Source organism: Magnolia sinica, chromosome 11 (assembly GCF_029962835.1).
Source record: "Magnolia sinica isolate HGM2019 chromosome 11, MsV1, whole genome shotgun sequence".
In the NCBI taxonomy this organism is placed as follows: Eukaryota; Viridiplantae; Streptophyta; class Magnoliopsida; order Magnoliales; family Magnoliaceae; genus Magnolia; species Magnolia sinica.
In genome coordinates, this window is record NC_080583.1 from 22,101,556 (window position 1) to 22,115,435 (window position 13,880).

The 13,880-nt window shown below is 43.3% G+C and overlaps 1 protein-coding gene across 21 annotated transcripts in view; it reads left to right on the forward strand.

The window, feature by feature from the left end:
• The first annotated feature begins 5,041 nt into the window (after positions 1-5,041).
• Positions 5,042-13,880, forward strand: part of LOC131218945 (pentatricopeptide repeat-containing protein At2g16880) — a 50,516-nt gene continuing 41,677 nt past the window's right edge. For 19 of the 21 annotated variants that reach the window (XM_058213844.1, XM_058213849.1, XM_058213842.1 and 16 more), the window contains exon 1: positions 5,042-7,724. In XM_058213844.1, coding sequence (XP_058069827.1) covers positions 5,237-7,618 — 2,382 coding nt within the window. In that variant the 5' untranslated portion in view covers positions 5,042-5,236 and the 3' untranslated portion in view covers positions 7,619-7,724. Of the gene's footprint in view, positions 7,762-7,804; positions 7,897-13,880 lie in introns of all 21 variants that reach the window. The other 2 variants (XM_058213846.1, XM_058213845.1) reach the window with 2 other exon arrangements.

Sequence of the window (13,880 nt, forward strand, 5' to 3'; positions counted from 1 at the left end):
TTGTTGTTCGGGGTCGATATTTGATGTCAAACCCGTTGAGCTCAATTGCCCATTTTGTAAGTCTCACTAATGCTTCAGGTTTCTGGAATACCTGTCGGAGGGCTTGGTTGGTTGGGACGACAATGGTATGGGCTTGAAAGTATGGTCGTAAGCAGCGTGACGAGATGACAAGGGCTAAGGTCAACTTTTCTATGTCTGGATATCTGGTCTCAGTGGGGACTAGGGCCTTGCTGACGTAGTATACTGGTAGTTGTTTCCCTTCTTGCTCTCGGATGAGGGTCAAGCTAACTGTCGCTATCGAGACTATCAGGTATAGTAGTAATGGTTCTCCTTGCTCGGGCTTTGAGAGCAATGGTGGTGATCCCCAAGTACTGTTTGAGCTATTGAAAGGTGAGTTCACACTCTTTCGTCTATTCTGTCTTTTGCTTCCCTTTTAATTGTTAAAAAAAAGGGAGACATTTATCGGTAGCTCAAGATACAAAACGGTTTAGGGTGGCTATTCTTTTTGTGAGATATTAAACTTCTTTTGTCGTCCTGGGTGAGCTCATGTTGAGCAGAACTTGAATTTTATCAGGGTTCACCTCAATTCCTCTCTGACTGACTAAGAACCCAAGGAATTTCCCAAACTGACGTCGAAGGCACACTTGCTTGGATTCAATTTCATTTGGCATTCTCATAGGATTATAAACATTTCTTCAAGGTTAGAGACGTGGTTTGCAACCTTGATGCTCTCGAGGAGCATGTCATTGATATAAACTTCCATGGAGCATCCGATTTGGCAGGCAAACATCTTGTTGATGAGCCTTTGATATGTAGTCCTGGCGTTCTTTAGTCCAAAAGGCATGACCTTGTGGCGGTAGAGTCCTTTCTCTGTGATGAAGATTATCTTTTGTTTGTCATATGAGGGCATAACAATTTGATTGCATCCTGAGTAGGTGTCCATGAAGCTCAGGAGTTCATGCGCAGTTGTACTATCAACGGGTTGGTTGATCCTGGGGAGAGGAAAGCTGTCTTTGGGCAGGCTTTGTTCAGGTCGGTGTAGTCAATACAGACCTGCCACTTCCCATTGGACTTTTTAACCAAGATGACATTGGTTATCTAGTCTGAATAGTAGATTTCCTCGATGAAGTCTGCTTTGAGGAGTTTTTTTTACTACGTCTCCGATTGTAGCATATTGTTCGGGCTCGAACGCTCTCCGCTTCTGTCGGATTGGTCGGTAGTTGGGGTCGACGTTTAATTTATGGACTATAACTTTGGGGTTGATGACAGGCATGTCCTGATGAGACCAAGCGAATAATCAGCATATTGTCGAAGGAGGCTTATAACTTCGTCTTGTAACGGTTGTTTTAGGGACGACCCAACCTACATTATTCGAGTCGGATCGGAATCATTGAGTGGGACAAGTATGAGGTCTTCCATTGGGCACCCTCCCTCAATCAAGTCTTCTCAGGGGTTGAGGGAGGTGATGTCATTGTTTAGTGTTGTGTCCTTAATGCCATAGAATAGCATGTCGAGCTTCTTGTTGATCTCCCCTGACCAGTTTGGTACCATGCTCGGTTGGGAACTTCATCGCAAGATGGTACGTCGATACGATGACCTAAAGAGCATTGAGTGAGGGTTATCCAAGAATGACATTGTAGATGGAAGGATAATCCACCACTAAGAAATCGATCATGGTTGTCGTCTTGTTTTGCCCATCTCTAGTGGTGAGCAGGAGCTGAATCGATCCTTCTAAGGTAACCTTATCTCCCACAAATATGATCAGAGATGTTTTGACGGCTCAGAGTTGAGGTTGTCCGAATCCCATTTGTCGAACGCTTTGGCGAAGAGGATATCGGTCGAGCTGCTAGTGTCTACCAACAACTAAAACACTTTACGGTTAGTTATGTTCATAGTAACCATAAGTGCATCGTTATGGGGATGGTGAACTCCTCGGGTGTCATCTTTGGTGAAGGTTAGGTCGCAAGGTATTATCTTATTCTCTTTCGAGGTTCTGCTTATGACATGGGTCTGGTGTTCCAAGCTGGAGTGGCTGATACTTCGGGCGTGAGCTCTCCGAGCTCAATTCGAGTATCCTCCCTCGGCAGGTCCGCCAAAGATTATCCGGATTTCCTTGATAGGTTCATTGTTGATGGGTTGCTTGTTCTTTGGGTAAGCTCGTTCTTCCCTTTTGTTGACATATTCATGCAGGTACCCATTGCAAATGAGGGCTTCAATTTCCTCTTTAAGGTCGAAACAATCACCAATTGAGTGGTCGTGGTCTCAGTGGAAGTGACAATACTTTCGCTTATCTTGCCTTGCAGCATCGAATTTCATCTTGTTCGGCCACTCGAGGATCCATTTATCTCAGACTTCCATGAGGACCTGTTCAAGTGTCATGCTGAGAGGGGTGTACGAGCTAAACCTGTTGTCAAGTTGTTTGCTCAGGTGTTGACTCCTTGATGGCTCATCGTCTTTCCTTCTCTTATTATCGTTAGATCGTCTCTCTCTGGCCAAGCTTCCATTGTTTCAGGCAGCTTTTGGCAGGTTGAAGAGTTCTTTGGTGTTAGAGTACTTTTGAGCCCTATTGAGGAGTTCAGCTATCATTGTTGGAGGGTTTTTATCGAGTGACAAGAGGAACCTTCCTTCTCTTAGGCCTCCCATCATGGTAGTCAAAGTAATTTCTTCAGAATGTGCCTACACTTGCATTGTTTCCAGGTTAAAATGCTTGATATAATCCTTCAACAGCTCGACTTCTTTTTGAATGATATTGAGGAGGTGGAGCTAGTTTGAGGCTTTCTTTCCCTCCAATGAAGTTGGTGATGAAGGCTTTCTTAAAATGCTTAAAATAGCTGATCAATTGTGGCTTCAATTGCCGGAACCACTTTCAAGTTGCTCTTATTAGGGTCAATGAAACTGCGCGACACATGACTACGATTGATGTGTCGTGCAGTTCCATCCAAGCCTTAAAGGACTCCAGTGCTCTGCTGGGTCGATGGTCCCGGAGTATGGAGCGATCTAAGGCATGCAGAATCTCTGTGGGAGTTGTGCATGCATGATGTCAGCGGTAAAAGGAGGCTCAGTTTCTTCTAGTATTACCTCCACTGAGGTCAGGGCGTTCGAGTGGTAGGCCTGCTGTATGTTGCCAATCTAACCTCGTAGGTTGTTGAGCTCGGCTTCCCAGGGGTCACCACTTTCAGCCATTGCTTTGGCCGGTGCTTCGGGTACTTTGACACGCTTTTTCTATCCAACTCATGATGCAAGTCGGAGGCAGCCAGCGCGGCAATACTAGAGACGTGAGAAGGTGCAATCTTTGATGTTCCGAGTTACTTGTTCTTATGAGATACAACGAGCACGTCGGATGGTTCGAGGAGCTCTTGAACCATTGGTCCTATCATTTGCCCAACCTTCTGTGAGGGACGGGGATGTAGCTATTCCAACATTTATTTCATGAAGTTTATATTGTTGTTCAACATTTCAACTTGCTGCTCAAGGGATATAAGTTGTCCTCCTCAACTCCGGGATGGTTGCATCAGCCGTGCAAGTGCAGAATTAGCCTGGAGTTGGGAAGAAAAATCCCTGTGGCTGACAGACTGTTCTGGCGGTGCAAGGTCAGGTGCAACAGAGAAGGCCAGAGCTTTCTTCTTCCCTTTCGCCATTGTTGAACCACGGTTAGATGAGAACGGCTTTCTACGTCGTTCCCATAGATGACGCAAAACTGTTGATATAAAAATTTGGTTAGCCCTCCCTAGACCTGTGAACCTGCACAAAGAACATACAAGGAAGACCCCGACTCGTGCAGGGGACCCTCTGATGCCTAAATCAAGTATGGAATCTGGGTCTCAGTTGAATGAAGAACTTCAGGCTAGAGATTGTGCGTACCTTTCACCATTAGAGGTGCTCCTATTTATAGTTGAGGAGAGGCGGTGGTGTAGGAGGGGTTTCCTCATTTAATTGGATATCTTGTAATAGGATTATAATCCTATTAGGAGTCGTAATGACCGCCCCAGATTCTCGGCCGAGATTTTGAGTGGATTCGTATTGCGACAGGCTTCCTAGATCTTCGATCGGGATCTCGGGCGGACGAGGTCGAACCTTGATAGGAGGCGGTCCATTTTGACCTGGGACATGCTGACCTATCTCCTTAGTCGAGCGGTTGGGTTCCTTTCATTTAGGTATAGATTTTCTGTTATTGCATGGCTCGGTCAAGCGCATAAAGTTACGACTTGACCTTTTTCTATTAGTCAGTCCATTTTCCCCGTAATAAACACTATGATTTTTTGATTTATCCCTTGTTAGGGTTTACATAATTCTTACACTCATGGCTTGCTCTTATTTGTATGACTCAAATGTTTAAGGAATTTATCAAGGTGCCAATGGCCAATGAAGGTGGAAACATTAGCAAAATCATATAAATATCATCGTAACTTAAAAATTCCAATAAATTTCACGAAAAACAAAAATAAAAAGCTAATGAGATTTTAAAAATATGGATGCATCCTCAAGATAAGGTTATTTAATCATTTTCCGTGAGAATATTGCGATATTTTCAGTAATATCGGGATATTAGACACTATGGCTGTGGCTTGGCGTAGGACGCATTGCGTACCGAGTAAACTACGTGGGGGCTACTGTGATGTATGTGTCTTATCCACTCCCTCCATCCATTTTATCAGATTATTTAATAAAATGATCTAAAAACTGAAGCATATACAATGATCAAGTGGACCACGCCACGGGAAACAGTGGGGATAATGACGTCCGCTGTTGAAACCTTCCTGAGCCCAAAGTGATGTTTATTTGTCATCCAACCAGTTCACAGGGTCACTCAAACATGGATGAAGGGAAAACACAATATCATATTGATACAAAAGTTTTGTGGCCCTGAGAAGTTTTGAACGGTAGACGTTCAATTCATCCCCACTATTTCCTCTCGTGCGGTCCACTTGAGTTTTTGATCCATCAATTTTTTGCGTTTACATTCTAAAATGATCTCTTAAAACGAATGGATGGTGTAGGTTTCTCACAAACGTCACAGTGGGCCCCACCTAGCATCCCAGCGTAGCTCGCTGCTGTAATTTCGTCTCTCCCTCCCAATTCAAAGAGGAGAAATGTCATCACGCCCACCCCTTCTGCAACTCTTGTGCCTCCCCACCACCCTCTCTCTCTCTCTGAGAATCAAAGAAGGGGAAGAAGTAGAAAAAGAGAAAAAAAAACAACAATCCATCCATCCTTAAATCCTGACCCTTGAATCAGGATGGCCACACCCACATCCTCACCACCTCCTCCACTCAATCCACAACCTGAAAATCTTCAAACCCTAATCAAGAAAATAACCTCAGTATTCACATCCTCCCCAAACCCTTCAGAAACCCAATCCCTCCTCCCATTCATCCCACTCCTCTCTCCTTCTCTCATTCCATCTATCATCTCTTCCCTCCCCAAACCCCGCCACTCCCTCTCTTTCTACCACTTCTGCCAATCCCACCTTCCCACCTTCTCCAATCCCACCATCGCCCTCCCATCCGTCCTCTCCCTCCTCTCCTCCCTCCTCTCCTCCTCCAATTTCCCTGCTGCCCGCTCCATCCTTGGCTCTTTCATCGCTTCTGATCACCCCCACCACCTCCTTCACCGCCACCTCCTCCACTGCCTTCCACTCCCCTCCCGTGCCCTCCTTGACACCTCCATTGGTGCCTATGTTCACTCCCACCGCCCCCACCTCGCTGTCCAGATCTTCAAGCGCATGAAGCGTGTCCGCCGCAAGCCCTCCCTCCTCACCTGCAACACTCTCCTCAATTCCATGGTAAGGTCTTCTTCCCCATCTTCCCTTCCTCTTTCCTGCGAGATTTTCAATGACATGCTTGCGCTCGGCGTGAAGCCCAACACAAACACCTGCAACATTTTGATTTTTGGTTATTGCTCAAAATCGAAGCTTAAGGATGCGATGAGGGTTTTACACGAAATGGAGGAGAAATTCGATTGTGCTCCGGATAATGTCACATATAATACAATTCTAGATGGGTTTTGTAAGCGGGGCCTTTTGAATGAAGCGAGGGATTTGCTTGCTGACATGAAGTCTAGAGGGCTGTCGCCAAATCGGAACACGTATAATACGTTGGTTTCCGCATATCGCCGTTTGGGTTGGATGAAGGAGGCAGTGAATACGATCGAGTTGATGACACGGAGTGATTTCTTGCCAGATGTCTGGACTTACAACATGCTGATTGATGGGTTGTGCAAGGAAGGGAGGATCGATGAGGCATTCCGGCTTCGGGATGAGATGAAGAGGTTGAAACTGTCGCCGGATATCGTGACATATAATACGTTGATTGATGGGTGCTTCAAGTGGCGGAGTAACTCGGAGGCATTTGAGCTTTTGAGTGAGATGGAGGAGAACGGTGTGAGGGCAAATGTGGTCACGCATAATATAATGGTTAATGGGCTGTGTAGCGAAGGGAAGATGGTGGAGGCGAGCAAGGCGGTGAGGAAGATGGAAGAGAGCGGATTCTCACCTGATTGCATTACGTACAATACATTGATCAATACGTATTGTAAAGGTGGGGACATGGGTGAAGCATTTAAATTAATGGATGAGATGCTTGGGAAAGGTTTAAAGATGGATACGGTGACACTCAATACCATCCTTCATTATGTATGTAAGGAGAATAGGCTCGATGAGGCACATAGGTTGTTGCATAGTGCCCCAAGGAGAGGATACACGCTCGATCAGGTCAGCTACGGGACACTGATCGTGGGTTACTTCAATAATGAGAATGTAGATGGGGCGTTGAAGCTTTGGGATGAGATGAAGAAGAAAGATATATTTCCTAGTATTATTACGTACAATTCAGTTATTTCAGGGCTCTGTAAGGCAGGGAAGACCAATGAAGCGATTAGCAAGTTGAACGAGCTTTTGGAAAGTGGCTTGGTGCCAGATGAGACGACATACAATACACTTATTCATGGGTATTGCATGGAAGGGGATTTGGAGCAAGCTTTCCAATTTCACAATAAGATGGTTGAGAATTCTTTCAAGCCGGATGCCATCACATGCAACATTCTTATTCATGGACTCTGCAAGGAGAAGATGTTGGACAAGGCTCTCAAACTCTTTGACAAGTGGGTCTCGAAGGGGAAAACCATTGATGTGATTACATATAACACATTGATAGCGGGCCTGTGTAATGGAGGGAAGATTGATACTGCATTGGAGCTTTTCACTGAGATGGAGGAGAAGAAATTGGCACCCGATAACTATACTTACAATGCAGTTCTATGTGGGCTTTCGGAGGCAGGCAGGACAGATGAAGCAGAGAAGTTTTTATTGAAGATGATTGCTGCTGGAAAGTTGGATGATAAATTCACTTTTGCTGCATTTGAGAAAGTCCACTCTAAAGGAAGAGAATTGGAGAAGAATCATGAGTTGCATGATGAAACTCCACAGGGAGATTCTGATTCTAGTTCTGCTACTTATTCGAAGCGCATTGATGAGCTATGTAGCGAGGGGAAGTTCAAGGAAGCCATATGCATTTTGAATGAGATGATGCAGAAGGGAATTTCTATAAATGGCTCCACCTATATTATTTTAATGGAGGGGCTTATCAAGAGGCGTAAAAGAACTTCAAAGGGAGCAGGATAGGATTTATCCAATGATTCCTTGTTCTTGTATGGTGCTGAATTTTTAGTAAGGGACGTGAATACCCCTGCTTGCAAAATTCAGCAGGTGGACCTGGCAAGAAGTTCAGGTACATAATTTTCTTCATCATGCAAAAGAAAATTGATGTATTATGATTTTCATATCTCACCTTTCTTTTCTTCCTTTTAGGTACTTTTTGCTGGTCTTTAGAGCATAACTTGTGATAAAGTTACATAATTTAGATAGATTTCAAATGCTTACTAAAAGGTTGATGCCATAAGGTAAATGGATTCTTTATAGAACTCTCCTATTGGCTAATGGTTTTGTAGTGCTATCATATAGCGCCTATAAATTCGTCTTTGATGCATCTCTTGTGATGTTTAGGAATGGCATATGGTTTTTGAGCTTAGGTCATTTGAAGTATTCATTTGTCTCTAAAAGATCTTGACATCCAGCCTAACTTAAGCTGTAAAAAGTACCAAGATCAATGTTTCCGTTCATTGTCAAGGATAGCGAAAAAGAAAAAGGAACAATAAACCAAACTAGCTTTGTTTCTATCCAAGAATAGCCTAAGGAACATGCCCTTACTTTCCTTTTTTTAGATTTTAACAGTGGGAACAGCTTCTAAATTCACATTTGGGCTCTCCAATTTTCATCCAAGCCATTGCAGATGCAATCATATAAAGAGATATAAGGAATAGGAAATAGAGATTAAAAGAACTAGTAAACAACCAAATAGAGGATAGATTTGTGGAGTTTCACCATCACAAAAATGTAAAAAGAGTCTCACTTCTAAAAGAAGTTCCAATTGCAAGAACCGAAATAGCTCTTCTATAAATGAATGTATCTCATCTTTTCCACATGTATGATAATGTATATACAACCTTCCTTGTAAAAAAGATCATAATTAGAATCAAATGAAGCAGTTAAATCCTATTGTCCCTCACTTTCTTTTCTAAATTAACTCAAAATTAGTCCTTCAGTAATTCGTAATAAGGAAAAAAAAATAAAGAAATTAACTAGAGAGCTTGAATACTATTTAAATACTTTATGCATGCAGCTGCAAGGCTTTGTATGGCTGTCTATTATACAAAGCTATAAAATATGCTTGTACATTTTGTATATAAACCCTAAAAATTCAATTGATTGGGCTCATGGGCCCCACAATCCAATCGGTTGTTAACTTTGTGCCATCCGATTGGATTTGTGGGTTGTAGAATCCAATTGGATCCTTGATTTTTCCCAATCTTCTATTAGCAATCATATTAGGTCTATCTTAGACCCTTTTTGGTGAATGGTTGTGATCCTACATCGTGGAATTGGCATGCCCAGCCCCTTGTTGTTCTTCTGCTTCGTTGAATAAAATTGTTGTGTTGTGCATCATCACCAACATCTCTAAAATTATCATTGTCATCATCATAGCCATGTCCCAACTCCCAACCTGTTTTGAGTCAGCTGTACTAATCTTGTTTTGTGAGTCAAGCCTACAGAAGGTGCTATCCCTGGCAAGCGAACAAGCTTTCATACCCCATTCTACCACCTTTATTGACATATAAGCAATTAACCCTCTAGATAGAGAGAGTAACAACTAAGAAAGAAAAGAATTTAAGGCAAGTGATACAAAGTACTACCTTGTTGATTGTATTGTCTTGGCTAAACAAGAAGAGGGAAAGAAAAGTCCGTATGTTCCACTACTTCGATAATAAAACAAGCAATGATAATGCCTCTCAAGGTGACATATAGACCTATGTATAGGCTTTTGCATGCCAATAAAATAAATAACTAACCCAACTAAAAATAGACTCTTGGATAGACATCACCATCTTTCACAAAAGGGAAATGTATCTCTCTAAATTGGCACATCTCTATCCTTCCCAGGAGATGTGTATATCTTTCTACATAGACACCGCTCGATCTTTCCAAAGAGAGGAGATGTGCATATTTATCAATCTATATAAACAATTCTCTCTCATTCCACTCATTATTTTTTAATGAAAAACCACTACAAGATGCGTCTTTCCAGATGTAGAACTCCTATCACATCAACATTTTGAATTGCACACATTGTACCTCATGCGTATCAATGTATTTTTTTAAAAGGATTCTTGCGCATCAATGTCTACATTGTGTTCTTTTTTTAGTGGCCTTGATCTCCTTTGATGTTGAAATCCAAGTCCTTTTAGGTTTTTAATTTTTGTTTTTTTATATTAACAAAATTTATTGAAAGAAGAACGCCAAAGGTGACAAGAGAATAGGCAAGATCTGCTATGATGTCCTTTTAGTGAAACGAGTGAGGCCTGGGGGGATGGACACGCATTTGATTGTAGGAATCAAGGTTTGAGTCAATTTCAGAGGCAGACATCTCAAGGACCCCAATTGTCGATAGAGGAGCTGTTGAGATCTTGCGAAGAGAGATGAGAATCGTCGTCGAGATCTCTTGAATGCAAGGAGGAAGCATTAGAGGTGGACACATTATCTTCCTCGATGATGTCATTGCAACCCAAACCTGGATCGAGGAATGAGGGGGCGACTGATGGGTTGGGGTTTGATATGGCAGTGCTACATGTCGTCCCTCCCTCCCTTGAGACAAATTGATCATAAGAAGGGATGACATCATCCTCTATCGGGGTTGACACTATCAAGTTAAAATGCTGGGAAGAGAACTCCTCGAGCCATCCAAGAGGCTGTAGGATCTCTTGACGTAAGGAGATGTTGCAATCAACGACCCTTGGAACTTGACAAGTGTTGGGTGGGGGAGGATGGGCCTCAATTGGTGGGAGCCAACTGTCGAGAGGTGGGAAATGGATCTTGAAGAAATCGGCTTTTGATGGCTCGAAGCTATGGGTGGCAAGGAGAGAAAGCTGACCTGTGGCTTGAACACATGTCCCACTCTCCATCATCGAATTTCGATGGATATGATCTGCCTTCTGGAGCAATGGATTGATGGAGAGGATTTCGCATGAGGTGATGAGGGTGGGAGGCTGGCACATGTTTCTCTTCGCACCTAATTGAATTGTGGGCAATGTTTTGCCGGAGCACCTAGCATCTGATGCTTCTTTAGCTACATTGGTTTTTGTTGCTTTGACATCATGGATTTTGAGAAATTATCAGCCAAATTCTCTTGCTTGACTAAAATAGTCAGATGATCATCACCCACCTTGATAGGAATACTGGATGTCAGTGGGGAGAGATTCTTCTTTCGTATTTGGATGTGAGTCAAGCGGAGCTCCCACCTCAACTCGATCGACGGAGAAAACTAGATGACTTCACGAATACACAAACCAACTGCAAGAAGGAACTCTGAGTTCCAGAGTTCTATGGGGATGCTGTTGAATATGAACCAAACATCTTCAAAGCAAAAACAGAGAAGTTCTCCCATTTACAGGTCGTGGACACTAAGCCATTGCCGTTCAAAGCTATCGCCAAGAGGATAGAGTTGAGGCAAGATCCTAGCTTGCGATTGAGAAGGAAATCGAACTCTCCGAGGGGCTTCAGGCCAAAATCCCCCTTCGTTAGATGGCAACAACGAAGCAGCCATACCCTAATATCTGATGAAGCGGAATCTATGGAACAATAGATAACTAGACTGTGCGTAGCCCGCCTCTGCTTCTGTAACTAAGGATCGATCAACCTGAATTTTTGGGGCCAGACCATAGTAAATTTCTGGATTCAAGGGTTGGCTGCTATCGGCGGGGTAATCAAGGTTGTGGATTGGGGCGGAGAAGATGAGAGCGTCCTTGAAAGATCTTCCGGTGGTGCGAGGGAGGCTGAGCGTCTTTGAGGGGGGTTTCAATGGTCCTGGGGGAGCTTGGGGCCTATCATTGGCTTTGGGGGTAGGCCTCTTCCGCATCGGCTGTGGGTACCATCAATTATGGGGGTATGCCTCTTCGACATTGGCTTGAGGCTGTACTTTGCCATTTGGATGGAGATCTGGTGGTCGTTGTGATAACTATAGACGGATTCTTAAAATCTATAGTTGGTCCTGGATAGGATCAGTTTCATTATCGTCCATGTATATCAGTTTTATTCCATGTATATCCATTTTTTCACATTGTATTCTTCTATTTAAATCCTATCTAGGGTAAAATAAAATATAGAAAACTTAAGGAGAAGTCTCCAAAATCTCGTGTTTCCTGTGTTATCATGGTATCAGAGCTGTTCATCTGGGCCATCGATTATTGAGACCATTCTTTGTCGCTAGTCATCGTGGCCCTCTCGATCAAGATTGTCTTCTTGCTCCACCACTTGTTGTCGCGATCTTGTGCCCACGCCCATCAACCTTGTTGCTGCCCTGTCCGCAACCCCACCTTTTTTGGCCTTCAAGTGTTGTCTTGTCGTGTCACGCCGCCATTGCCGGCCAGAAGCCCAAATCCGGCGCAACCTTGTCACAGCCAAACCCATCTCCGCTTGAAACCCACCCTCGTGCCAAACCCAAACCCTATCTTGAGATACATTGTTCCACTTGTCCATCACACCCTCCAAACAAACTCATTTACTTTATGTTTTCTAGTCTTGAGTCCGTTTCTATACCTACCTCATATTCTCAGGCTTCTGTGCAATATGTTTGCAGGACGCTATGATGAACGAGTTACAAACAATAGTAGATAATCACACATGGGATCTTGTTCCCTGCCCACCTGGTTGACAAGTGATTGGTAGTAAATGGGCGTATTCCATCAAAGCTCAAAGTGGATGGCTCTCTTGATCGGTATAAAGCTTGTCTTGTGGCCCAAGGCTATAGGCAGGAGTATGACACTGACTATGAGGAGACCTTTGCCCTAGTAGTCAAGATGAATATTGTTCGTAGTCTTCTTGCAGTTGTCGTGACTCATGGTCAAGCTATTCGCCAGATGGTCGTTAAGACTGTTTTTCTTCATGGCATGGCTCGCCCCCCTGGTTCTAAGAGATATCAGAAAAAATTGGTGTGCAAAATTCAAAAAGCTTTATATGGCTCAAAATAGGCCCCTTGTGCCTGGTTTCAACGATTCTACAAGGTTGTGAGTAGTGCAGGATTTCGGTAAAATGATCATGATCCTTCCTTATTCATACGATCGTCATCACATGGTATTGTAATCTTGCTTGTTTATGTTGACAGTTTACTTTTGACTAGCAGTGACAGCTGGAATCACGGAGCTTCAACAAGTTCTTCAATCATCTTTCCATATGAAAGATCTGGGCCACCTTACATACTTCCGTGGTTTTGAAATTTCTCATACTGATAAAGGGTATACTTGTCAGCCAACGAAAATATACTTGGGATTTGATTAACTTGGCACATCTTCTAACCAACGAACCGTCAAGACACCTATGGAGTTGAATGTCCAATATGGAAAACAACATGGTGATCTCTTGGAGCAACCTATTTTATTCTGTTGCCTTGTTGGGAGTCTTGTTTACCTAACAATGATTAGGCTCAATATCGCCTATGCTGTATAGGTCATTAGCCAATTTGTTGCTGAACCCCGCACCTTACATATGATTGCCATTTTATGTATTCTCTGCTACTTGAGAGGCACTTCAGATAGATCCTTATTTTTCTCATCTACATCTTTCCATGAGCTGGTTGCCTATGCTGATGTTGATTGGGCTTGTTGTGCAACCACCCGTCGTTATACCACTGGCTATTTTATATTTCTTGGCACTTCTCTTATATCTTGGAAGTGTAAGAAGTGGCCCACAATCTCTAAGTCTAGCATCGAGGCTAAGTATCAAGGTATGTCCTCTGCCTGTAGTGAGATCCTCTGGTTACGCAGCCTTCTTTTAGACTTCAGCATATGTGTTGTTGCCCCAACTTCACTACATGTAGACAACACTGGCGCTATCCAGATTGCTTCTAATCATGAACAGACAAAACATATTGAGGTTGATTATCACTTCATTCGAGAAAAGTTTTAGTCTAGGATTATTTCTCTTCCTCATGTGGCCTCTCATGATCAAGTAAAATACAGAAAACTCAAGGAGAACTCTCTGAAATCTCCTGTTTCCTATGTTATCACGTTGAACCCTGATTGGTGCGGAGAGGAGAGCATGGGAGACGTCCTCCAACGATCCCATCCTTACAAACACAAACCCCTTGGACTGAGAAGAACCCTTCCTGCAGGAAAGAACGACTTCTTTGACCTCTCCTGCTTTGAGAAAGATCCTTGAAAGCATGTATTCATCCCAATCGTCCGGAAGATGAGAAACAAATATGATGCAGACATCAGACCCTTCAAAGTTTATCAAAGACGAAGGCGGCCGACGAATACATCTTTATGGCTCGATG